The 24529-nt window shown below is 29.1% G+C and overlaps 2 protein-coding genes and 2 pseudogenes across 3 annotated transcripts; 1 reads left to right on the top strand and 3 right to left on the bottom strand.

The window, feature by feature from the left end:
* Nucleotides 1-883: 883 nt before the first annotated feature.
* Nucleotides 884-4546, bottom strand: LOC133034100 (uncharacterized). Its single transcript, XM_061109121.1, has 5 exons — nucleotides 4402-4546; nucleotides 4147-4299; nucleotides 3256-3387; nucleotides 1770-1869; nucleotides 884-1331 (listed from the first exon to the last, which is right to left on the bottom strand). Exons 1-5 carry the CDS (start codon nucleotides 4544-4546, stop codon nucleotides 884-886), a joined length of 978 nt encoding a protein of 325 aa, XP_060965104.1.
* Nucleotides 3173-6491, bottom strand: LOC115718767 (uncharacterized). 2 transcript variants are annotated; one of them, XM_061110051.1, is made up of 8 exons: nucleotides 6078-6491; nucleotides 5854-5991; nucleotides 5649-5775; nucleotides 4757-4988; nucleotides 4402-4604; nucleotides 4147-4299; nucleotides 3641-3691; nucleotides 3173-3387 (listed from the first exon to the last, which is right to left on the bottom strand). In XM_061110051.1, the coding sequence occupies exons 1-5, from the start codon at nucleotides 6130-6132 to the stop codon at nucleotides 4566-4568; spliced, it is 591 nt and encodes a 196-aa protein (XP_060966034.1). In that variant the 5' UTR covers nucleotides 6133-6491; the 3' UTR covers nucleotides 3173-3387; nucleotides 3641-3691; nucleotides 4147-4299; nucleotides 4402-4565. The 2 variants fall into 2 exon arrangements, with proteins under 2 accessions (XP_060966034.1, XP_060966033.1); XM_061110050.1 differs by having other exon boundaries at nucleotides 3641-4299.
* A 685-nt stretch (nucleotides 6492-7176) lies between these two features.
* Nucleotides 7177-10468, bottom strand: LOC133028996 (5-methyltetrahydropteroyltriglutamate--homocysteine methyltransferase 1-like; annotated as a pseudogene).
* Nucleotides 10469-20772: 10304 nt separating this feature from the next.
* LOC133034099 (uncharacterized) lies at nucleotides 20773-24237 on the top strand (annotated as a pseudogene).
* The last annotated feature ends 292 nt before the right edge of the window (nucleotides 24238-24529 follow it).

Genomic DNA, 24529 nt, shown 5'->3' with positions numbered 1-24529 from the left:
CAATACCATAAAATATCTGAATGGTCCACATGGTGGGCAAATAGGCCCACATATGTCGCCCTGAATTCATTCAAGAAATCTAGGGGATTCAATTCCAACCTTTACCGGTGAGGGCTTAATGATTAACTTTCCTTGAGAACAAGCAGCACATGAGAACTCATTGGATAAAAGAATCTTTTGGTTCTTCAATGGATGACCATGTGAGTTCTCTATTATTCTACGCATCATAATTGAACCGGGATGGCCTAACCGGTCATGCCAAATAACAAATAAATTTTTCTGGTTTGTTAACTTCTCGTTCACAATAACATGAGTTTCTATTGTACTTATACGTGTAACGTACAAACCTGAAGACAAACCAGGTAAGTTTTCTAATATGCATTTTTTTCTTGAAACAATAGATGTAATGCAAAGATATTCAAAATTATTTTCATCTATTGTCTTAATATGATATCCATTACGACGTATATCTTTGAAACTCAACAGATTCCTTTTTGATTTGGTGGATAATAAGGTATCATCTATAATAATTTTTGTTCATCTAGGCATCAATATAATGGCTCTTCCGGAGCCTTCAATTAAATTTGCAGTGCCTGATATTGTATTAACATTTGCCTTCATTCTTGATAAATTTGAAAAATATTTATCACTTCTAAGTATTGTATGAGTGGTTGCGCTATCCACCAAACACATATCATCACCATTATTTGTAGAATCATGTATAGAATGACAAATGTCCATTACTTCATTAACAAAAAAAAAACATAATAAGTTCAAAATATAAATGCTTAAATAATAAAAGTTCATTACATGCCAAATAAAATAAACACCTTAAAGTAAATAAATGATAATAATAAAAAAAAAACATAACAAAGAAAAGTGACTAATTGTGGACATTCACATCTCCATTATCGATATTCATGTTGTTATTAATGAGATCTTCATTAAAAAAATTTGCAACATCTAAGTGTGTAATATCCAAAGGCTCTTTGAGAAAACCATCATCTTGATAGGCAAAATTTGCTTCTATTTTCTCCTTTCCTTTCACGGATGCTTGATAAAGATCAACAAGGTGTTTTGCCGTACGACAGGCACGTGCCCAGTGTCCTTTTATTCCACATCTGGAACATAAATTTTCAGAATTTCTATGATTATTATTTTGAGGACATTTTCCCTTGTTCTCAGTAGTTGTGCTTTTCATTGGAGTATATGAATTTTTATTTTGACCATTACGATGCCAAACATTGCTTCGACCGCGATCGCGACCACGACCACGACTTTGATTATGGTCACGACCACGTCTATTACTTCGATTATGATCACGACTACAACTATAATTATGATTGTCAACAATTGTAGCATTCACTTCAAGGAATGGAGTGGACCCAGTTGGGCGAGATTCATGATTTTTCATCAAAAGTTAATTATTCTGCTCAGCTACTAGAAGACATGAAATCAATTCTGAATATTTTTTAAAATTTTGCTCTCTATATTGCTGCTGCAGGAGCACATTAGAGGCATGAAAAGTAGTATATGTTTTTTCTAACATTTCATAGTCAGTAACTTTTTCTCCACACAACATTAATTTAGAAGTGATATTAAACATTGCAGAGTTATAATCACTTACTGATTTAAAATCTTGCAACCTCAGGTGCAACAAATCATTCTTAGCCTTTGGCAATATGACAGTTTTTTGATGGCCATATCTTTCTTTCAAATTTTGTCAAAGCACAAGAGGATCTTTTACAGTTAGATATTCAGATTTTAACCCCTCATGGAGATGATGGCGAAGGAAAATCATAGCCTTGGCCTTATTTTGTTTTGTTTCAGTATTTTGATCTTTGATGGTGTCTCCAAGACCCATAGCATCTAAATGGATTTCAGCATCAAGAATCCATGACAAATAGTTTTTCCAGAAATATCAAGTGCCACAAAATCAAGTTTTGCAAGGTTTGCCATGGAGAAAACTATATTAATATAAAGTGTAAATTATTAGACATATACATAAATTTTGGAAAAAAAATACAACAAAATATAGTACAATATAGAATAAGATAATAAGATTAAACAATATAATATGATAAACAAATCAACACACATATATAATATATATAAGCATCTATATAGATATATATAAGCATAAACATATATTGTATAAATATTAATTCATTAAAAAAATGGCTAACTCGAATGTGTTTCAGTCATATGAGTATATATATATAAATATATATATGTAGTGTATCATGACTTTGAAGCAATTCGAGATCACATAACAAAAACATTGTCATACCTTGGTCTCGTGCTGATAACGTATTATGAAATATTAGTATTATGTAATATTATAATTTAGAGAAAGAAAATAGAGAAGAGATGAGAATTTTCTGAGTGTTTTATTCCATTAGGTGATCTCCTATTTATACACATACAAGAGTCAAATATTAAGAAACTAAGAAAAAAGAAAACTAAAAAAAAGGGAATGTTTTTTTTTTTTTTGAAGGAAAAAGGGAATGTTGATTACATTAATAGTAATAAATAAAAGATTTGGACATCACATAATTAATAATATTTATAACATATATATATATATACTAGGTAGAAGTTACGTGCCGAAGCACGTAAATATTAATTTTATTTAAAATTTAATTATTTATTTAAAAAATTACAAGAATTACAATAATAATAATTTATATTTGTTCAATTAAGAAAAACAATAATAATTATATAAATACATATATTCTTTTATTCCAATAGAAAGAGAGAGAATGCACAAATAAATGTGAAACTAAAATCTACGCTTTCTGAGCCAAATATATATTGGGAAGAAAATAAAGAAAAAAAAAAGTGGGGGTGGGGGAACAAGAGAATTACATTACATGATAAGCTAGCTAATAACACTCATACATCAGACACTTATATAGAATGTTATTACATGGATAATTATGTTAGACTATAATCTAACAATCTTTGAAGTTGTTACAAAGGATATATTAGACTATAATCTAACTTCATCAACTTGTAGTAGTTAGAGGAAAGAAGATGAATCCTTGTTTATATTCCCACTTTAAGGTCAGTTTTTTCTTTTTATTTTTTTCCTCTTTCTGTCAACTGCATTCATTCGCATTCTCATTCTCATTTCAAATTCTCCGATCGGAAAGAACGATTCAGGAAATAATTTTATTTTTAACAAAACAACCGGAATAGGTTTCAATAAATAGCAAACAAGATTGATTATACAATTTTTACAAGCCTTATTACAGTTCCCTAAATCAGAATCATTACTTACCGCTTGCATTAGTCCACTTATTTCGGAATCCTTGAGATTTGCATCTACCTTTTCCAAACCATTCTTTAGTTCCTCAAGAGTGATCTGTCCACTATTATCGACATCTATGGACAACAATTGCAAGTCATGCACTAAAGAATAGAATACCCTAAACATAATCAAAATGTACATTTTTTCTCTATGGACATGGATCGTAGTATAATAATCGTACCTTAATTGCAATACATGCTTGTGCTTTGCAATAAATATAAATGGAAATAAAAAAGCTAACCAATAGTAATTTAATGAATGATTAACCTTATGTACACATCTTAAACTGCTATAATTATATAGTTTAGTTGACTGATAAATACTCACCCTAATGGCTATTTTCTTCAGCTTGTTCATAGTAGAGAATTGTTTCAAGCGCTATAAAACAGCGGAATCAAGAGGTTTGTCAGGAGCAACACCACCAACTTGAACCCAAGGGTGGCCTACGACATAATAGAAGCATTAAAACAAATATGTGAAGCCTAGTTTTAAGTTAGAAGAACATATTATTTGGAATGAAAAAAAAAACTATAAGTCGTCATATTTTAAATGGGAAAAGCTACTACTAATGCTCAAATCACCACATTCTAGTTTATACCATTAGAATTTTTAAAAAGGAGGGTCAGAACTCTAGATCATAAAACAATTCATATTGCATATTTCTTTTACTTTATGATAAAAAAAAAAAGCTCCAGATCATGCCAGTGTCAAATGATATTGCTTATTTAGACTAAAAAGATGCATCTATACAATAGAAAAATAAAATGTATGACTATGGATGCTAAACAAATTAAGTCACCTGACATAATAATCAATCAAGACCATTAACTTACTAAGAACTTCATGGGCCGTAAGCCGCTTCTTAGGGTCCCTTACAAGCATTCTTCGAACAAGATCCTTTGCACTTTCAGATATGCTAGGCCATGGTTCAGAGATAAAATCGAGTTCTCCCCTTAAAACCTGCTCAAATATTCCTTGCTCCAATTCTGATTGATCCATTAAAAAGCAGGTACAATCGATATAAGTCCACAAATATGGATGATTAATGAATTTGTAAAACAACAAGATATGAAACATAAGATCCTTACCATCCCAAAATGGGGGCACTCCACTATGTAAAATATAAATGATTACCCCAGCGCTCCAAACATCACATTCTGGACCATAATGCTTCCGTAACACTTCTGGGACGACATAGTAAGGACTACCGACCCATGTAGCAGAAAGGTCCATCTTCACTTCCTCTTTCGAACTATTTTGGTTTCCATCCACTTTCTTGTAATTTCCTTGACTGCATTTCCCATACACCAGATCATACCATTAGAGATAAGAAGAATGAAAAAAAAAAAAACGTGAATATAGACATTTTCCTTATAGAGAAAATGTCAAGTATGTGAGAAAGGCTATTTACAATGCCATTTTGCAAAAATGCCCCATACATACCATTCTTTGCTTTTTCTCTAAACGTTGTTTCTCAGCATTTGCCTTCTCATATTCTCCATTCTCCAAATGTCGTTGGTCTGGTCTAAGCCTGGAATCCGTAGGATATATAAAATAGAAAGACATAATACATATTGTTGCCCCTGTCACCATTAACATAATACATGCTTTCATCCCACTTTCCAAATATTGTAGCAACTTTTTTCCCCATAAGATCTTCAGCAAATCCATGAACCTGTATTTGTATTACATCATCAGATAAGAACGAATCTGTTAAATATGGTAGAGAATTGAAGAGCTAGACTGAAACATATATACTAATAAGAAAATTGAAATCTAAACGTGAAACTAACATTAGAAATAGAATGGAGCAGAGAAAATGAAGCTGGGTAAGAATCACAATGTAATGATTGACTGCTGGTTTTCTTCTAATGAAACTTCAATTAAAAAGAAAAAAAATTCAAGGCTGCTAATGGCAAGTTTTAAAGGCTGCGAAAAGCCAAGACAAAAGAAAAAACCACCACAGTGGTCCATATATAATTTTAAACTGAATTAATAAGTTCACTGCAGAATCTTTAGCCATTGTTCATAAGTTCATTTACTAACAAGCCAGAAGACAAAGAATCTCCCTAATAAATGTCATGTGAAACGATTAAAATCACTTTTGGTACATTCAAAATCCCAATAGATGATTTCCTAATAGGAAAAAATTCAACAATAACCCAGTTATCAAAATTCATTATTTCTTAATTTTCGGGTCCAAATTCATGAATAAACATAACTCTGTTAATAAGTACCTCCATTCTTCATACATGAAGAAAGAAAGAAAGAAAAATCAGACACCCAAACACAGAGTCAAGCAAAGTAAAGGAAAATAAAAAGGTAGAAAGAGTACCCCACGAATAAGGTGAGGGGAAGTGAGAAGGCATTTGGCGCTCCATAGAGGATCGTTGAGGTCCGCGCCATGGCGTTCGAGCTCTGTGGCGAGTCCGCCGTCGATAACGGCGGCACCGCCGGACTTCCTGAGAAACTCCGTCATAAGAGATGTATCCATTCAACGATGAAACAAAGAGAATGCAAATGAGAAAGGAAATACAAACCCAATACACCATTGTCGATCGAAGCTCTCTCTCTCTTTACTCTGCTGATTTTGTTTCTCTCTCTAGCTTCTGAGAAAAGCTTCTCTCCGAGCAAGTCCGATAATTTATGGTTATTGAACAAAACAGTGGTAGTGTACCCTAGAGAGAAGAAATTAGCAAGATTGAAAGATAGGTCTTTTTGAATGGGGAAGCAAGTGTGAAATATGATATGAAATTAATAATACCTGTTCCGGCTATGACGAGGATCTTGGAAAAACCTATACCGGAGTGCAAAGCCATAGCTGCATTTGGTTGATCGTAAACCAAAGCGAGAAAATGGGATATACGGTTTGTTAGAGAGATATGTGGCTAAGATGATTTTTTTTAATTTAAAAAAAGATTATTTAATTTTTTGGGTTTAATTATTGAGTTTATTTATTAACGGGAGATAAACCTATTAACATCGTTAAATTTAACAGAATATTCTTTGTATATTCTGTTAAACCAAGAAATGCCGTTAGATAGACACTTTTAATATATAAAGATATCCTATTTTATAATAATTCTACAATAAATTGGCCAATCTAATATATGTTCACAAAATCATTTTTATTTAATATACAAAAATTATATTTGAATAATTATTATTAGTATTTTTTCTTTTTGAAATCCCTTGACTAATTATTTGAAGAAATGAATGTGAGTGCTTTTATGATTAAATGATAAAAAGATTTTATGGTAATTAAAAAAAATTAAAGACATTTTTGTAATTTAGTATTGCCAACTTTTATATAGCTTATAGATTTTTCTGTATATAAAAATCAAAATTAAATAATTTAGAATATATATATACTGAAATTGATAATCTAGTCTAGACAAATTACAATATAATAGATCATAAGATAGATTTATAAGAAAACTTGGAGTTGGATCAATAGCAACCAGCTAAAAAAACACTATTATTCTTATAGTTTCTCGTCACTTGTCCATATGTCACTCGTGTGCTTATTGAATAACAATTTTTTAGTTTTGAGAGACTTTGATAATCTTTGATTAAAATAGGCTAAATAAGTATTTTGGTTTAGTGTGATTGTTCTGTTCTAATCACAACAAGTAGTATGAAGAGCCAAATTGTTCGTAATGAAATTGTTTCAAAGATTCAATATAAATACCAACAATTCGACTCGTCCACGGTCTTGTGTTGATCAATTTTAAGATTCTTACAAAATGAGGTTCTTCTTTGTTGTTGGGAGAACTTGTTAGTTTTTTGTACTAGTGTTTAATTAATTTAGTTTTCATTTTTCAATATGTTGGATGATGAATTCATAGTTTGAAAACTTTGAATTGAGTATTAATATTCTTTTTATTCTTCACTTCTTTCCAATCAATTCTTCCATGTAGAAACATGTAAGGAAAAAACAGATACAAGAGGATATATGATAAAATGCAACATCAAGACTCTCCATTGAGCATTTCAAAAACTTCTAGATTTACTGCAAGAGAAAAACATCAACCAAATTTAAAATGGTTGATGGATTATTCGAGCATGAGTAGAAAAACAGATACTTATCATTACCGAGACAATGGCAGAAAACGAGCTCACTTAGCACTGGCCAGCTGGGAGCGGAGAAGCTTGGCAGCAGCAACCATGTTGCTAAGGGCAGGCTTCACTTCAGTATATTTGCGAGTCTTGAGTCCGCAATCAGGGTTGACCCACAGAATGTTAGTCTCCAAGACAGCAAGCATCTTATTGATCCGGTCAGCGATTTCTTCTGCAGATGGGATCCTTGGTGAGTGGATGTCATACACACCAGGGCCAATGCCAGCGCCATACTTCACTCCCTCTCGAAACACAGACAGAAGCTTCTCATCAGATCTTGAGTTCTCGATGGTAATCACATCAGCATCCATGTTGATTATCGAGTGGATGATGCCATTGAAATTTGAGTAGCACATGTGGGTGTGAATCTGTTCAACAAAATAATTTAGACAACCAGACGCGACTCTTCACATTTGAAACATTGATTGAATTTTCTCAAAATCTCCCTATATTTTCAAAAGTAGGTAAACCTAGAAGTAACTTTTATCTTAGGATACAAATCACAGAACTTCATGTAAAATAGATCAGTATGACTGAACCTGAGTAGTATCTTGGACACCACAGTTGGTGATTCTGAAGGAGTGAACGGCCCAATCAAGATAGAAAGCCTGCTCGGACTTCCTAAGAGGCAAACCTTCTCTTAAAGCAGCCTCATCAATCTGGATAACAGTAATTCCAGCCTTTTCAAGATCCTCAACTTCATCCTTAATCGCCAAAGCAATTTGATAGCAGGTCTCAGACCTGAAAGCAAAAAGACATTAATAAGGGAAAAAGTAAAAAGAAAAGATAAATATCCAGAAAATTAATTTATACTTGTATCTTACCTTGGTTGATCATTTCTAACGAAAGACCAATTCAAAATCGTTACAGGACCAGTGAGCATTCCTTTCATTGGGCGCTAGTCAAACTCTGAGCTAATGAGGACCAGAAGACTGTCATGGCCTTGGGGCGACTGACATCACCATAGATGATAGGTGGCTTGACACAGCGAGATCCATAAGACTGAACCCACCCATTCACAGTGAAGGCAAAGCCAGATAATTGCTCTCCAAAGTACTCAAACATATCATTCCTCTGATTGACAAAGGAGCAGTTTAATAAGATCTTCATAAAAAGATATAAATGTGAAAACTATACATCAATGTCGAGCTCTTCTTGGAGCTTGACAACTTTGTTAATCTCCTCCTTGATCGCACTGACATAATTTTCTTCGGAGATTCTAATGTATACACCAATAACAGTTCAGTTAGTTCAAACAAAATCATTTAGAAATTTTTTAGGACAATTATAGCAATACTCAGCTAGCCAGGAGCTCACTTTTTAGCCTTGTATTCCCGACGGACTCTTCTGAGATCCATGGTCTGAGGGAAGGATCCAATTGTGGTAGTTGGAAGAACAGGAAGGCTCAACTTTTTCTGCTGGGCATCCAGCCTGACACTCACATTTGTTGCTCGACGGTGGTCAGAGCCCTTCAAAGCAGCAGCCTTTAAAAGCAAAGAATTGCAGTCCAGAGTAAGGAAAAGATGATCACATCAAAACTATAGAACATGAGATGTTGAAGTGGACATCTATTCACATTTAACATAGACTTACTGATTTTTTAACATGCTCATTTGTTACCCTAGTTGAAGATTTTCTTGAAGCTTGAGCAGCTGCATTGGCAGCAAAGAAAGCCTGGAGACAAATAAAAAACCAGACACTGAATTTATTCACTTGTATTGTAGAATTATATAGTAGGCCAGCACAAAAAGTTACATAAAAAAAAATCATAAAGTAAAATCCAAGCTCGACTGATCATCACTTGACACAACAAGACAGCGGCAACATTCATAATTACATTTATATGTAGTCCTGTTCATACAGTGTCTTACTAGTTAGAGCTAAATAATAAAATTACGTAAAAATAATGAAAGGAATATCCCTATAAAAATTTATAGATTACAAAAGAGAGAGGGAAAAAAGCTCAAAACTAATAAATCAAATCCCAATTCCTCAAGAATCAGAAAGATATAAAAAAGTAGCAAGTTATTATGCAAATAATTTAACTAATAAGCTTGCAACTAAATTAAAAAGCCTATTAAGTATAATTTTCTGTCTGGAAAAATATTGAATAACAAATATAATATGTAGGGAGAAAAAAGCACCTCATCCTTGTGTCCAGACAATACCTTAGCCAGGGCATTTACTTCAACTACTTTTTGAGCAGCAAATGCAAGCCATGACTTGATCTCCGCATCTAACTTAGTCTCATTCACAAGATCAACCGCAGTGTGTAGAAGAGAGCAGGATGTAGAGACAACAACCTTGTCTACAGCATGTAAAAGATAGCAGAAAATACTTAAACCTCTAGAACAGTACTAACATTCTAAACCAACGCAAAGAACTTATAGAAAGAATACCTTTTCCAACAATACCCTCAAGTGCCTCTAGGGTACTGATGGAGGATGCAAGATCGTTGGCCCATATATTGCGCCCATCTACCACTCCAGCAAACAAGTATTTTCCAGAAGGAAATCCACTCTTGATCAAATCAAGGGTCTTTGTTCCACAGACCAGGTCAAAGCCATACCCAGCTACACCCTTTAGAGAGGTAAGTGTTTTGTATGCCTCGGCAGGAACATCAGCAAAATATGATTCAATTATAACATTCAAATCAGACAAAGATGACTCTAGTTCTGAGTAGGCATGAGTAAATGCTTGTAATTGGTGAGAATCAAGATCCTTCACAAGGGTGGGCTCATCAAACTGAATCCAAGTGGCACCTGCAGCCTTTAGTTCAGCCACAACCTCCCTGCATAGCATAGACCATTTTTGGTTGACAAGATTTAATACAAGATAACATTGAAAAAGGTAACGCCTGATAAAAATATAATATTCTTACTTGTAGACTGAAAGAATATTTCCAATGAGGGAAAGAAGAGAGAAGGACTTCTCAACACCTTTTGCTGGTTTTGATAGCAACAAGTAAGACACTGGACCAACAAGAACTGGTACAGTATCTAATCCTAGCTGCAAGGCAAGTATTATGAGAAGAAATTAAGCATCTTATACAAATTATTAAATTGAAAAACGTTACCAAGCTTGGTTAGATCTTAGAATCAAATGCAATATAGAGTATTCTTTAGTTTAATATTTCTAAAAGGAAAATAAAAAAAACTCAGTCCTTTTCTCCTTTTAAACTTCTCTCTAATGTCTCCACATTTCTAGAATTAAGAATCCATAATTGATCTTGATAGTACTTTCAGTTTCAGCTGGAAAAATTAAAAGAAACTGACTTGATCATTGAACTCAAGCTTTAAGATAAGGAACAACAATGAAAATTACAATACACATATTTACAAGCAACAATGTTTTCTATGAACATGTGACATGGGTTTCCAGAAATTCATCTTGTATTCTCACAAGGCAAGGGAAAAAAATTCAACACAGAAATATACACACATATATATAGAGATTGAAAGCAATGATATGTGCACACAAGTAATTTACCAAGATTTTACTCACAATGACATGGCATACCTTCTTAACATAGTGGATTCTACCTTCAAATAATTATGGCTGGATGAAAAACATGCCATATGTTGTGTAAAAAATTAGTGCACATATCATCAATATTCAACAGTTGTGAATTGCGAGAGTAGAAGTATCTCTGAATTCTGTAAATAATTTGTAGAGCAAATAAAAAATAACTTTTAATAATGAACTACCAACAAACAAACAAAAGATATTATTGAGGAACTTCCCCCCCTCATGTTATCGAATTCTTAGACAAGTTGATGGCATAAAAGATTGGAGAAATTGTAAAACTCTTATACTAGGTGTTTAAATGATTTAAACCAACAGAACTAATTACAAAATTGTCAACTTTGCACGATAAAACTAATGAAAAATGCATAATATTGAAAGAGACATTATATCAAACACGTTGCGAGCAAAAATGCCAAAAAACAAATTAATTCCAAACTTGTATTGTATGATAAACCCAGCGAGCGTCAAGGAAGATAATCAAGCCCTATGAGAACTAATACCGAGCAATAACAAAAATTCATACATAAGGCACGAAGAGATAGACATAGAAAGAAAGAAAGAAAGGAAAAAAAAATACTGAAACGACATACATACATGATCTTAGAGGACGATGCAACTGCGCCGCCGCCGGTGAGTGGGTTCCTTGGTGGAGAGGGAAAAAGAGGTTTTTTTGTGTCTCTGAGTCTGTTGTGCAGTGAGATGAGGAGTGGAGAGTAGGATAGCATCTGAGATTGATTTTTACACTAACTGAGAAGAACAAGTTTTGATTTGGTTTAAGGAAGAAGAAATCCCATCCCTCCCACATGGACGAAACATAACTTTTTTAATATGTTTATACTAGGAGACGTTACCGCGCTTTGCGCGGTTTTTATAACATTTAAAAATTGTAATTTGGATAATTTTTATATTTTTATAGTAAAATTTATGTACTTTTTAAGATATTTCTCAATTCTTTATAGGAATTCACAAAAATATAAGAAAAAAAAATTAATTTATTTTTTTATGTATATAAAACTTATACCACAAAGTATAGTAACTTTATAAAAAAAAAAAAAATAGAAAACCCAACAAAATACCATAATAATTTAACAAAATTTCTAAGAACAAATTTTGCCAAAAAAATCATCAGAGCAGCCATTGCCACTTAAGAAGTCATCAGAGTTGCCATCGTCCCCACAGAAAAGTCACGGAGTTGTCGTCGCTAAAAAAATCACTGGAGTTGTCATCGCCGTCGAAAAATTTGTCAGAATTGTTCTTGCCATTGGAAAAGTTATCGGAGTAAATGTCGTCATCGGAGTTAGATGTCGGAGCCGTCATCAGAGTTGGATGTTGGAATCTGATACAAAAAAATCAGCTATGTTTATAAGCTAGTTAAAAATCTGACTTAAAGAAACTGTTTTTGTAAAACACCCAAAATAATAACTAATTATACAGGGAACACTACTACAAAACTACAAAAGTTAGAATTTGCAACAGTCCTAAAAACGGTCGCTAAAAAAATTAAGTAATCGTTTAAATTATCACAGTTCTTTACAAGAATACTTATGGATTGGTACTCTGCATGATCCTAGAGCAAACAATTCTTCTAATATATGATATGTATATTGTAATAAAAAAAAATACATATACACATAATTTACATAAATATGATCATTGAATATTCATATATTTACATGTATATATAATTTATATATACACACTAAAAATAACCCAACAAAGAAAAAGAAATATGACCAGTTTACAAAAATAATAATATAGTAGAACACCAAAACATGGTGGTGCACAAAAGAAAAAATATATGCATGTATTTATATACAGTAGTAATTAAATATAAAATAATTAATTAAGGGGTTATTGGTAAGTAGAAAGGTTGGTAACTCAATAACATTCAAGTATGTATTTATATATAAGAGTTATGGGTTGTGTATGTATTTTTTTTTATTATTATTATTAAAAGGATTTTGGAGTTATTGATATTACATGAAATAATATGCTTTTTTTCTAATTAAATGAATTTTTCTTTTGAATTACTAATGCATGTGATGGTTGGAAAATTAAAGAGTGATTTTTGGTCTTCGTAGTGTAATAATAATTTTTTTTTTACTAATGCATGTCATTAAATTGGTAAATTAATGATTGACTTTTGATTTTTGAAATTATTGGTAAATTACTAATTCATAGTTTTAATAGAATTTTTTAAAGTACAAAGATAAAATAAAATCTAAAAAGCTAGAAAAAAAAAATGAAATCGGTTATGTATGTATCTATATACATAGAAATTATTATTGTTATTATTAAAATGATAATTTTGGGGTTATTGATATTACATGAAATAATATGCTTTTTTTTTTTTTTAAATTAAATGATTAGTCTTTTGAGTTACTAATGCATGTGAACGGCGCTAAATTAAAGAGTGATTTTTAGTCGTAATGAATTTCTTTTACTAATGCATGTCATTAAGTTGGTAAATTAATGAGTGACTTTTCATCTTTGAAATTAATGGTAAATTATTAATTGTAAATAGAATTTTTTAGAGTACAGAAATAAAATAAAATCAAAAAAGTTAGAAAAAAGAAAAATTAGAATCCTAGATAATTAGGTTGCCATGTCATCTTGATTAGCAAGGGAATTATATAGATATATAGATTGATTACTTTATACAATCCTATCGCCGGGTCCAGTCACGTGGGCCTGTAACCAAGTGGGGCAAAGTAGTTGGGTTGCATGTAGCGTGGGACGTACAATCCTATTGCCGGGTCCACGCGTTGCAAACAACTATTTTTTATTACAATCACTAAATAATATAAACAATTATTTTTTTTATTACACAAACTACCATATAATATTAATATTATAGTTTAATGTTGGTAAACAACTATTTCTTTTTAGGCTTTTTTTCACAACAAAAATAAAATTATTACAAAAAAATGTGTAAAAGAAAATTATTTGAAAAATTTATACATTTTCAAAATTTATTACATAAAATCATACATTTTAATCATTAAATAATATAAATCATTAATGATTAAACTAATTACCATAAATAGATTATTATATTAATTAATGTTTATAATATTATTTTGTAATATTTTATCCTTATGTTTATTATATTAATGTTTTAAAAATTATTAATAATAAAACATGTTTATTAAAATTCAAAATAAAGAATTCTGTAAAATTAAGTAAATAAATAATAATCAGTTTTATAAAAATAAACAAATTAAATATTTTTTTTATTAAAGAATAAATGTTTATTATCTATTTTAGTATGAATGATTATAATTTAATAAGTTTTTTTTCAATAAAATACAATATCAAAATTATAAACATTAATGTATATAAATATAAATCAATGCTTAAAATTCTAAAAAATAAACATGACACGCAGAGTGATATAATAAACATATATGAATATTATTATTTTGTTTATTAAATTAGTATGTTTAATAAATAAAAACAAAATAAACATATAGATACAAAGTATTTTATATTATTAGTAAGTTTATTATAATTGTAAATATAAAAATAAACATAGCCAATTTATACTATACTAAAATAAATATATTTTCTTTTTATTGTGTCAACATATTTATTATTTTCTAATGAGTTAGTGGAAGAATTTTCTATTGAAATACAATTTTTACATCAAAAAATAAATAAATAAACAAACATAATTTTATAAATTCCAAATATTATTTAATTAGAAAAAATAAATAGGACACAATAAACAAAAAAAAAAGAAAAAGATAAACAGTTTTTTTTTATATATATTATTTATTTTTCAAAAAAAGAAACATGGTACTAATATAATAAACCTATGTGAATATTATTATTTTGTTTATTAAATTAGTATGTTTAATTAATAGAAAATAAAATAAATATATATACATATAAAATATTTCCAAAGATTTTTCAAATAAAATATCATAATATTTATATTATGAATATTAAATTAAACAACATAATAGCATTACCAATCTGATAATATATAGGGCATATATGACATATTTTAATAAAAAAATCATGATTATATAAGTATTGAGTTTGAAAAATATACCAGGCAATTATTAATGTACAGATTATATACGTAATATTAGTAATATTCTAATACGAATTTTATTATTAATGTACATATTATATACATGATATTATATACCATGCCTAATACAAATTTTATTATTTATTAGTAATATTCTAATATTGATTATGGTTTAAAAGCTTAGTCATTAAATGTTGTACAATTTAGCCATACAAATAATTATAAAACGGATAAAATTTAATTATGGTAATCATTCTCATTAAATCAATCCAATATAATTAAATTAAGAATTTGTATGATTTTATGTAAAAATGTTTTCAAATGTGTACATTGTAACAATTAATTTTTTTTGCACATTTTTTGTAATTATTTAAGAAAATGTATACATTTATGTAAAATGCCCTTCTTTTTATTTCACAAAGCACCGTATAATATTCATATGGCTAATAAGTAATTTTTCCCTCGAATTTTGACATATACCAAATTATGCTTCTTGTATTTTTTTGGCCGTTAAAAATTCCCCCTGAACTATTGAGATTGTTAGATTTAAGGACTTTTATCTAAAACTTTCATCTATGTTAGAATTTTTTTTTACTAAAATTAGACAAAAGTCCTTAAATCTAATAATCTTAATAGTTCAGGGGAAATTTTTAACGGCCAAAAAAGTTCAGGGGGCATGACTTAGTATATGTCAAAGTTCGGGGAGAAAAATTGATAATTAACCTATTAATATTATAATTTAATTTTGGGGCCAACCCTAGGGAGTAGAGGTGTTGGCTTAGGCATGCATACGACCAAAGATTCATAATAAAGAAATACTAATTACAACTTCTTAGTCAATCTTCACGTCCGAAATCACATGCCGAAATATTTTATTTCAAATTTTTTTCATAGCGTTATTCGTTATATTTACAATATCATCCCTGTAAATTTTTGAAAATTCCGAATAGTTTACAGTAGCAAAAAAAGAGTTCCTGATATTCCAGTATACCACTCGCGTTCAAAAAACTTCAAACGTATTTTCGGCACTTTAAACTATTCGAAATTTTTCAAAAATTTACAGGGATGATATTGTAAGCATAACAAATACCTCCGTGAAAAAAAAAATTGGAAAAAAAATATTCCGACATGTATTTTTGGGCGTGGAAATTAACTTAGAGGTTGTAACAGAAGGTTGATGGTAACACTCCTCTTCATAATAAAGCACAATTTCTTGCGAACAACTAAATTTTGTATTACATAAAGCACTATATAATATTAATATTATAGTTTAATTTTGGGTATAACAATAAACAAATATTAAATGAATAAAAAAATATAAAATTACATAAAAATTATAAGGGATATTTATAAAAGAAAAAGTCCTTTAAAAATTTACTTTGATGGAGATTAATCCCCAACCACAAAAAATAGCGGCAATAGTCCTCAAAGTCGTACTTTTTGTAAGTCCGTTAGTCCCAACTTTAACAGATATGTTCACTTATTCAAAATTGACACATGTCCAATTATTATTGGTCTAAATTATAATTTTAATTTAAAAAAAAATTATAATAAAAATAAATAAATTATTTAAATTTTTTAAAATAATATTTTTTCTTTTTTTTCTTCCTTGTCTTCTTCATCTCCAACCACATGCCAATCCCCGCCACCAGCCACCCCAACCCTCACGGCAGCCACCCCAACCCTCATGGCAGCCACACAACAATTGCTCTGTTTTGCCAATGCTCGAGAACCCCAAAGCCCCAAATCTCTCTCTCATTCTCCCTCTCCTTGATCGTGCCAGAGCTTTGGAATGTTCTTCCATCGTCGACGAGATCTGAACAGACAAGTTACAAATTAATACTTGTTGAGAAAATTATTAAAGGTGTAATGAAATTTGAGCATCATAGTTTCTTCACTTATATAGTTTTCTGCAAGAAGCATGTTAATAAATTTAATTATATAAGCAAAGTTATCCACTAATGCAGCTTTTAGTATTATATTACCACCCTCAAATTTCAACTTTTAATATTGTAGAAGATGATACGGCCACTTTGCAACCCATCTAGATGTTTCAGCAATCTTAATAGTTAAATCTAATTCCTAATGCATTGTATATATGCACCATCCAATATAAGAGTAAAGATGCAGCGTGAGTCGTGAGATCCCATATCCTAGACAAGCCAACCATAAATTATTTGAATTGCTAATATTAATTTGTATACCGCTAAAAAATATATTTAAGTGCACTTCATTGCATTTCTTGCTCTAAATTTTTGATAATTCAATCAATCTTTCTTGGGCGAAAAGGAGGATATCTCGATCGAAGAAGAGAACGAGAAAATACCATATGACCCAATATATTTGACAAACAGGCCCGACCCTAATGGTGTGCAGGCAGACCTACTGCACAGGGCCCACGCAAGAAAAGGGCCCAATTTTGTTAATTTTTTTTTTTTGGTAAGTTGAAAAATACCACTTTTATTAATCAATTAATTAAATTTACCTCTAATTTTAAATTTAATTGAAACATACCTCTTTTTATATATATTGTACCTAAAATACCCTGACATAAGAGAATCACATGGAGAGTATCTTGAAGTGACATGGGCAAAATTGGTATAATGTTTAAAAAAAGAGGTAAATATGATAGACTTTAAAAAAGAAGGTAAAAATAAAAGAGTACAATATAAAAAGGGTATAGAACGTAATTTTCTCTTTTTTTTTTTTTTTGATAAGCTCCCTCCCTTGGTCATTGCAAAAGCCCATTTAATAGGGATCATTAATTGAGAGACGTTGGTCTTATCTCTCTCATTCTTCTCCTTCCCAACAAAAGCTCATTAATTTTTAACCTTTTCAATTTTTTTTTTTTTTTATAAACCAAGTATTAGACTATTAGTCAATTAAGTACCAAATTTCTTAGTTTTTAGTAAACTAACGGTACCAAATTTATTAATACCATTTAATTTATTTTTTTTAAAACTTTTTTTATTCACCTACTATATATATACTAGTTAAAAGTTACGTGCCGAGGCACGTAAATATTAGTTTTATTTAAAGTCTTTTTTTTTTATTATTTATTTAGATTGTATCTAAAAGTATGATCTTGGGAATGATTTATTTTATTAAAGTAATTTTTGTGCTATTATATTTGGTTAGTAAAATATAATTGGGTATATATTAGTCATAACAAAATAATACTTATTATTTACTTATAGAAAATTTGGAGGAATAATTCAAATTCATATGTAAACAAAAAAAACAGACAAATCTATCTAGGTGGAACAGTTCAGCATTCAAAAATTATTCTACAAAACTAAAACGATGTTTTAATAAATATACTAAATGTATATGTGAAGACCTGACGTGTTGAAAAAATTGTTGAGAAAGCAACTGTCTTTTTCTTCAAACTTTCTCTTTCTGGTTGTTATAGAAGATGGGTTATTATCATTGAACGCCATTAACCAAAAATCAGTGAGAAAAACTGCAGAAAAAGAAAAAAAAAACAAATAAAGATCTTAGCTTTACTTTATCATCACAAAAGGGGTTCTTAAATGAAACCCACTTGGGAAAAATATCAAACAAGAGGAGGACATTATATATATAATTAGATATTAGAGGAAAAATCTCACTGAAAACAAATACAGATCAGAAAGACAAGACAAGATAGAGACTACTACAAAGATTCCCACACTCAATAATGCAAATACAATTATTAGTACTAATAATGAAAACAACATCAAATTAAAGAAAAACCATAGAAGAAAACAAAAAGAAAAGAAAGAAAGAAAGAAAGATAGATAGATACCTGGTAGTGGGTTGGTTGGTTGGTGGTGATGAGTACTGAAATGGAAGACAATGAAAGGAGGAGGGGTTTACAGTGTTAACACTATAGTAAGGATTTGGTTTTCGGCTTTCGTTCTTTTAAGGAAAATGGGTGTTTGAGAATGGATTGAGTAGTACAAGTCCAAATTCACAAGCAATTGCCGAGGCAGACGATGACTTCTTCAAATTCATAAGCAAGTGCCGAGGCAACCGATCTAAATGGGTCTCGCGAGTACTGAGGGGTGAGAAAAATATTTTAAACTTATAATTTCATAAAAAATAATAAAAAAATTACAATTTTTTAAGAAATTAGGTTTACTATCGTTTTAATTTTAATATTTTTTTATTTCTTTCATAAAAAATAATAAAAAAATTACAATTTTATAGGAAATTAGGTTTACTATCGTTTTAATTTTAATATATTGTTTTTATTTTTTTTTTTGGAGTTAACGTTGATGTTAGAGAGTTATGTGGCTAAGATATTTTTTTTAATTTAAAAAAAGATTGTTTAATTTTTTGGTTTAATTATTGGGTTTATTTGTTAACGGGAGATCAAACCTATTAACATCGTTAAATTTAACGGAATATTCTTTTATTTTTAAGGTATATTCTGTTAAACAAAAAAATGCCGTAAGATAGGCACTTTTAATATATAAAGATATATATATCCCATTTTAAGATTTTTCATCCACATCAAAAATAAAAATTGTTTATGAGAATTGAGAAGAAAGATATTAGATATATTTTGTTATCATCTATATTTTTAGTTTTTTTTTATAAATATATAAAAAAAAATAAAAGATTTGAAGAATAATATCATTCATTGGAATTTTTTGAGGCAAATTTATCAACGGTTAATAGAAGGTATGTATTTGATATTTATTCTTTGTTCATTGTATCTATATTGTTTATTATTTTTAATTTTAAATCTGTATATTTGTTATATTTGATCTCACTTTTTATGATTAATAGTGTAGTTAGTATTAGTAGTTAGCTAGTATTTTTTCTTTGCCTTTTTACCTTTTATTTTTTAAAAAAACTAAATATACTTATTTACGTATTTAATGCTGAAACTAATGGAGAAAAAAAAAGTATATAATATGTATTATACCTATTTACATATTTACATAATGTATATGTTGTAATTCACCCTTGTTTAATACTGTCAATCAATCATATTTTTGTAATTTTTTTTTAATTGAGATTAATTGTTATTTAGTTAATTATTATTTATAACTATATTCTAAAAATATCATTGCATAAATCAGAAAATCAATTTTAAATGAGCATTGGGCAATTGGTGACGGCAAATTTTCACAATTTTAAGTTTTAAACTTTGAAGACGGAATTAGCAGCAAATATCAGGTTTTTTCGTCCCTTTTTGAACTTTTAAATTAATAATTATTATTATCTTGATTGTTCTTTGAAATATTATATTAGTTGTTGCTATTATTTTTTTTTACTTTATCTCATAAAATTAAAAAATATGAGTCTGGATATGAAAAGCGTAAGAAAATGAAAAAAAATTGAGGAGTTAACGCAATCTCAAAGAGCTCTTGATAAATTCGTTATAAAAGAACCACAAATTTCTTTTGAAAATCATAATCATAATGTTGTTGATACTGAAATTTCTGAAAATATGTTGCCTATTATTGAGAATCATAGTGAAAATGATGATGTAGAAAATAGAAGTGACATGCCTATTGAAAATAATAATGTGGAAAATAAAGGTGATGTGCCTATTGAAAATGATAATATGGAAAATCAAAATTTTGATTATGAAAATTGTGATGATGACCATTTGAATAATTCACTCGAAAATAAAATTTTAGAGGATAATAATAATGCTTAGCAAACAAACTCATTTAAAAATTTACTTGACATATTTGATCCAACAAATTGGGATGCTCTTGATCCAAAAATGATTGATTTATTAGTGATGAAGTGTCCAAAAAGAGATTGTTCTATTATGGCTGGTCCTAAAGGTAAATTTTCTAGACGATTCACTGCTAATTTGTATACTAGAGTTTTATCAAATGGGGAGAAGTATGATAGAGATTGGCTTGTTTATTCAAAAGAGTTAGATAGAGTATTTTGTTTATGTTGCAAAGTTTTTAAAACAGGAATTGTTAGAGGACAATTAATAAATGAAGGCTTTAGTGATTGGGTGCATATTAGTGAAAGACTTAGAGAGCATGAGATAAGCACAGAACATGTTAAAAATATGACCACTTGGTACGAATTCCGTCTAAGAGTCCAAAAGAATCAAACCATTGATAAATCGACTCAAAGACTAATTGAAAAAGAAAAAGATCACTGGAAAAAAGTTTTACAAAGAATTATTTTAATAGTTAAATTTCTTGCTAAACATAATTTGGCCTTTCGTGGATCTAATGAGAAATTATATCAAAATAGTAATGACAATTTTCTTGGCTTAATTGAAATGTTGGCAGAGTTTGATCCTATTATCCAAGAACATGTTAAACGCATTACAAATGATGATATTCACATTCATTATCTTGGACATAACATCCCAAACGAGTTAATAATTTTGCTTGCTTCAGCAATTAAAGCAGAAATCATTAAAAAAGTTAAACAAGCAAAATATTTTTCTGTGATACTTGATTGTACTCCTGATGTTAGCCATCAAGAGCAAATGTCCTTGATATTGAGATATGTGGATGTTTCTCGACATTCTGTTAGCATTGAAGAATCTTTTTTAGGATTTTTAAATGTGAATGATACAACTGGTCAAGGACTTTTTGATGTGCTACAAAATGAGCTGAAAAAACTTGATCTTGACATATTTGATGTGCGAGGGCAAGGTTATGATAATGGGTCAAATATGAAAGGAAAACATCAAGGTGTACAAAAGAAATTTTTAGACATAAATCCAAGAGCCTTTTATACTCCTTGTGGTTGTCATAGTCTTAATTTGATTTTGTGTGACATGGTTGAATCGTGTAGTAAAGCTAGAGATTTTTTTTGGAGTTATTCAACGCATTTATACAATTTTTGCCAATTCTACTAAGAGATGACAAATTTTGAAAGATAATGTGAAAGGATTGACTCCAAAATCATTGTCATCCACTCGTTGGGAGAGTCGTGTAGAAAGTGTTAAAGCTATAAGATCTCAAATGTCAGATTTTAGAGAAGCTTTACTTGAAGTATCGGAAAAGGATGAACTTGATTCTAAAATCAGAAGTGAAGCAAAATCCTTAGCAATAAATGAACTTGGTGATTTTGAGTTTTTAATAGCAATTATTATTTGGTTTGAAATCTTATCTGCAATTAATTTGGTTAGTAAGCTTTTACAATCAAAGGATATGCTTATTGATATTGTTATGGACAAAATAAAAGGGTTAATTTCTTTTTTCGTGGGATATAGAGAAACATGTTTTTATAACGCCTTGGATAATGCTAAGGAAATTGCTATTGAAATGAATATCGATCCAGTATTTCCTCAAAGGCGCACAATTTGAAGAAAAAGACAATTTGATGAAAATTTAAATACCATTTGTTGAGTTATCTGGAGAGGAATCTTTTAGAATTAATTATTTTCTTTACCTTGTTGATCAAGCCATTGCTTCTCTTACTAAGAGATTTGAACAATATCAAGAGTATGAAAATAATTTTAGTTTCTTGTTTACTTCTGACAAGTTACAATCATTAGACAACGCAAATTTAAAGTCTTGTTGTTGTCATTTTGAAAATGCATTGAAACATATTGAACAATCTGATATTGATGGGAATGAATTATGTGTGGAGTTGAAGCTATTAAGGTAAATATTGCCTAGAGAGAAAATGAGAGCTATCGACATATTAAAGTTTTTGAAAGGCGTAGATTGTTTTCCTAATACAATTATTGCATATAGGATTTTGTTGACTATTCCTGTGACAGTTGCTTCTGCAGAAAAAGTTTTTCAAAGTTAAAGTTGTTGAAGTCCTACTTGCGGTCTACCATGTTACAAGAAAGGCTTAATGGATTAGCATCGATAGCGATTGAAAATGAGGTTTTGGAGACAATAAAATATGAAGAGTTGGTTGATGAATTTGCTTCAAAAAGCGTTCGAAGGATGTCCCTTTTTAAATAGAATGTTGATATTGGCTTGAAGTTGTATTGGAATTAATAACAAGTTTAGTAAGAAAAATTTGAATTTTTAAGTGTGTAATTTTGTAAAATATACTTTCGTAATATGATAATATTTAAAAATATTATTTGCAAATTATTTTTTTTTGTTAGGGTCCTATTTTTTAAAATTAGAACAGGGCCTCCAAAATATTTGAGACGACCCTGTTGACAAATCGCACTATACGTCAACCCACAATGCATCTTCGTCTCGAGGACTTCGAAAAGGTATTTTGTTTAATTAGGGATCAATTCAGTATTAATGCTTTATTACATTTTTTTTTATGAAAATTAATCATAGACCTTACATATTGGAACTCTATATCATTAGTAGTTTTTTCTCTATTTCTCTTATCTTTTCAATTATCCGCACACTTTTAACTTTCATTGTTACACTACTCCTGATCAATTATTATATAGATTAATTAGGTGATATAGAGAAAAATTATTAGATTATTATTATTATTATTATTTGTTAAAAATTATTTAAGTAAACATTTCTCTTTTTATGTCATGATTATTTAAAATCGTTATTATCATTGTATACTTTGTCACAATTGTTATTTCTAATAAATTTATTTAACACATAATAAAAATTAAACAATGAGTTATAACTACGTAATTTATACATAATTTTTTGAAATATTCAGTTATATAAAATAAATCTAAAAATATTAAAAAATTTGTAAAGAAACTCACTATCCAATGTTGAATCTATGAATCGATTGAGAACTTATCATATAATATTTGTTATTATATTTTGTACTTTTTAATTATTACTAGTGAAAAGTCACACGTGCACGTGAAATATTTATGACTATATTAATATAAGAAATGTTAAAAGTATTGATAATACTTAACGATATTGTAATGTATTATACCACTATTAATATGATTATTGGATCTCATATAATTTAATTTAATAATTATTATGAAAAATCATTAATCTGTAAGGCAAAACTATCCCTACTCACATAATATATAAAGAGCAGCTCTGAATACACCAAAATAATTGGTTACACAATTTATGTTCATATCCTATTTTCAGTACGTAAAATAATTTCATTTTCTTTTATTGTACTACACTTTAGTTATTTAATATATTTTGTATATTTTAAAAATATTTTAAATAATTTATAGTATTGAAAAATATAGTTTAAATATTTTTTTTTGCACTCGTATTAATTTTAATACAAGAGTGAAACAAATTGTTGAACTAAATTTTAAAAAAATAAATTATTAAAATTTTATAAAAAATTTGCAAGATATTTTAAATAACTGCAATGTATATTGTTATTTTTTTTATTTTTTTTTTTAAAAAAAAAGATTATACATATATAAACATAACGAAGATGCATCCGCACACCTATTTTTGCATCATATATAAAAGCCCCTAAATATAAATATATAAAAGAATTTTGTGGTTATCTTAAAAAATACAATCATTTAAATTTAAATAGTAAATTACACTCATGTATATAATATTTTCATGGTATAACATTTAAACTTTAATTTGTAATGATCAAATATTCAAAATTTATCAAAATATTGTAAACCATTTTAGGATCTCTAACTTTATAAGTAACATTAAATATTT

Source organism: Cannabis sativa, chromosome 2, assembly GCF_029168945.1.
Source record: "Cannabis sativa cultivar Pink pepper isolate KNU-18-1 chromosome 2, ASM2916894v1, whole genome shotgun sequence".
NCBI classification, from domain to species: domain Eukaryota; kingdom Viridiplantae; phylum Streptophyta; class Magnoliopsida; order Rosales; family Cannabaceae; genus Cannabis; species Cannabis sativa.
This window is presented reverse-complemented; position numbering and strand designations above follow the sequence as displayed.